The 2,329-nt window shown below is 38.2% G+C and overlaps 1 protein-coding gene across 1 annotated transcript in view; it reads left to right on the top strand.

The window, feature by feature from the left end:
• The window catches only part of LOC107712537 (rab3 GTPase-activating protein catalytic subunit-like), a 32,607-nt gene that overhangs the window by 5,646 nt on the left and 24,632 nt on the right, over positions 1 to 2,329 (top strand). The window contains exons 8-9 of the mRNA XM_016517844.1: positions 250 to 415; positions 1,975 to 2,074. Of these exons, the coding sequence (XP_016373330.1) occupies positions 250 to 415; positions 1,975 to 2,074 (266 nt within the window). The remainder of the gene's footprint in view (positions 1 to 249; positions 416 to 1,974; positions 2,075 to 2,329) is intronic.

The following is a 2,329-nucleotide window of genomic DNA, read 5'->3' on the forward strand; positions in this document are numbered from 1 at the left end:
TGTGTGTGTGTGAGTGTGTGTGAGTGTGTGTGTGTGTGAGTGCGTGTGTGTGTGTGCGTGTGTGTGAGTGCGTGTGAGTGTGTGTGTGTGAGAGTGTGTGTGTGAGTGTGTGTGTGAGTGTGAGTGTGTGTGTGTGTGTGTGTGTGTTGAATCTCTCTGCTCTGTGTGTGTGTGTATTTCTCTGTGTGTGTGTGTGTGTGTATTTCTCTTTGTGTGTGTGTGTTGAATCTCTCTGCTCTGTGTGTTCAGTCAGGTGCCGCTGCTGGTGCAGATCCAGCAGAAGTGGAGGAAGGTGTATGCGGGGGAGTGTCAGGGGCCCGGGGTCCGCTCAGACTTTGAGATGGTGCACCTGCGTAAAGCTCCTGGTCAGTACACACACCTGTCGGGCCTGCTGGACATCTTCAAGAACAAGATCGTGAGTCGCTGCTCGCTGTCCGTCTCAAAGAGAACATGCGGCTCGTGTGCAGTGTTGGGCAGGAACTCGTTGCAGTAATATTACAGTTACTATCCATAAAACAGCTCGTTACTTAATTACTTTCGATGCCTCAACCCCTGATTTAAAGTCCAACAATACAATAATTCCTAGATTTATATTCATAATTTTCACAACTCATGAACACATGAAGTCAGCAGAGCAGCAGGCGAGCTTGGAATATAAAAAGCTTACATTCAGCGGATGGAAATATTGCCATTACATTGATTTAGTCAGGAGAAAAGATCTGAACACTGATGTGTAAGTCGTGGCATTACTTTACTCTGGCGTTACACGGCTTGCCCTCATCCCTCTGATCCTAATAAACATTTATAAAATCTTTTTAGAGAATGAAACATTTTCTTATGAACTTAGATGATTTCTTTTGATAAAATGCATCATGGAATAGAATCGTATATGGGTAAAACAGAGAAATTATTGCTGCAATTAGCTTCAAGCTACACATGACAGTTAATGAGATTAATACAACACTTTTACTTAAACGTCACTATTAATCACCACTGAGTGTTTGTAATCACTTCTGACTGTGATCCAGTGTGGATTTTGGTCAAATGATGAGGCAGAAATATATTGTTAGTAATATTTTAGAAGAATTTTATGGGGAAGATATGCAATTGTGGGGTGTGAAAGAAAAGTAGTAGTGTAACTAATTACTGTTGCCAGAAAGTAATAAGTAAAGTAATAATATTACTTTTGAAAGGTGTAACTAGTAATGAGTAATATATTAAATTTTTTGAGTAACTAGCCCAACACTGGTCGTATGTGATTTATGGACGTTTCCTTATAATATAATTTATATATAAATATAATATATAATTCAGATATAATTTTTGATATTTTGTTACTAGTGTGTGCAGGACACTATAGTTTCTTTATGTAAGTGAGGAGAGCAAAATAAAGTAAACTGTGACAAATTATACCCATAAACTCTTCATACAGTGGACTACCGGATCATAAATGATTCAGACACTTTGAGCTGAGCATGTTTTGCTGAAGTGTTTTTCTTTAATTGCTAATGTGATCTTTTTACACCACAGACTGAACTAAATGAAGCAGTGCTTGGTAATTAGTTGAGCTAAATTGGTTTTATCTAATTGTGTTCTTAAATGTAACAGCTGACAGCTATTCAACCGAATACATTACATACCTTTCTATCAGAGTTATCTGACATTATCAAGATTAATTTCTTATGAGTTCTTCTCATATTTTATTACCGTTTTCTAAACTACAGCGAATAAACTGTGATATAATGTGAGAAATGTTGAAGGTGTCTGAATAAATTTTGGTTTGACTGTATAAACCGATTGCTTTACTAATTAAAACTCAAAAGCATTTACAGCTTTATTTGATATTGATTAACTGCAATAATTTATCAGAGAAAGCTGCATTTGGGAAGTAGTTGTTCGTTTTTTTTTTCTGGTGAAATGTATAATAATAAGTGATAATAAGTGCATAATGTGTGTGTCATGTTGTGTTGACAGGGCTGCCCGCTGACACCGCTGCCGCCCATCAGCATCTCCATCCGCTTCACCTTCGTCCTGCAGGACGGTCAGCAGTGCTCGTGGCCACAGCAGCCGCCAGGTGCGTCTGACCTCTACCTGAGAGCATCAGCCCATTCACAGTGCTTCTGCAGCTCTTCAGCGTCTTACAAACAGCTTCATTCACAAAGTCATGCCATTAAATGTTTCATGCACTGCAAAAAATAAATGTCTTCCTCACTGCAAAAAGTGCTTTTCTTACTTAGTATTTCTGTCTTGTTTTCTAGTATAAATATCTAAACATTCTTGAATCAAGATGCATTTACTTAACAAGTAAAATGACTTGAGATTAGTGCTG

The sequence above is a fragment of the Sinocyclocheilus rhinocerous genome, unplaced genomic scaffold (genome assembly GCF_001515625.1).
Source record: "Sinocyclocheilus rhinocerous isolate Xijiao unplaced genomic scaffold, SAMN03320098_v1.1 scaffold2403, whole genome shotgun sequence".
Taxonomy (NCBI): domain Eukaryota; kingdom Metazoa; phylum Chordata; class Actinopteri; order Cypriniformes; family Cyprinidae; genus Sinocyclocheilus; species Sinocyclocheilus rhinocerous.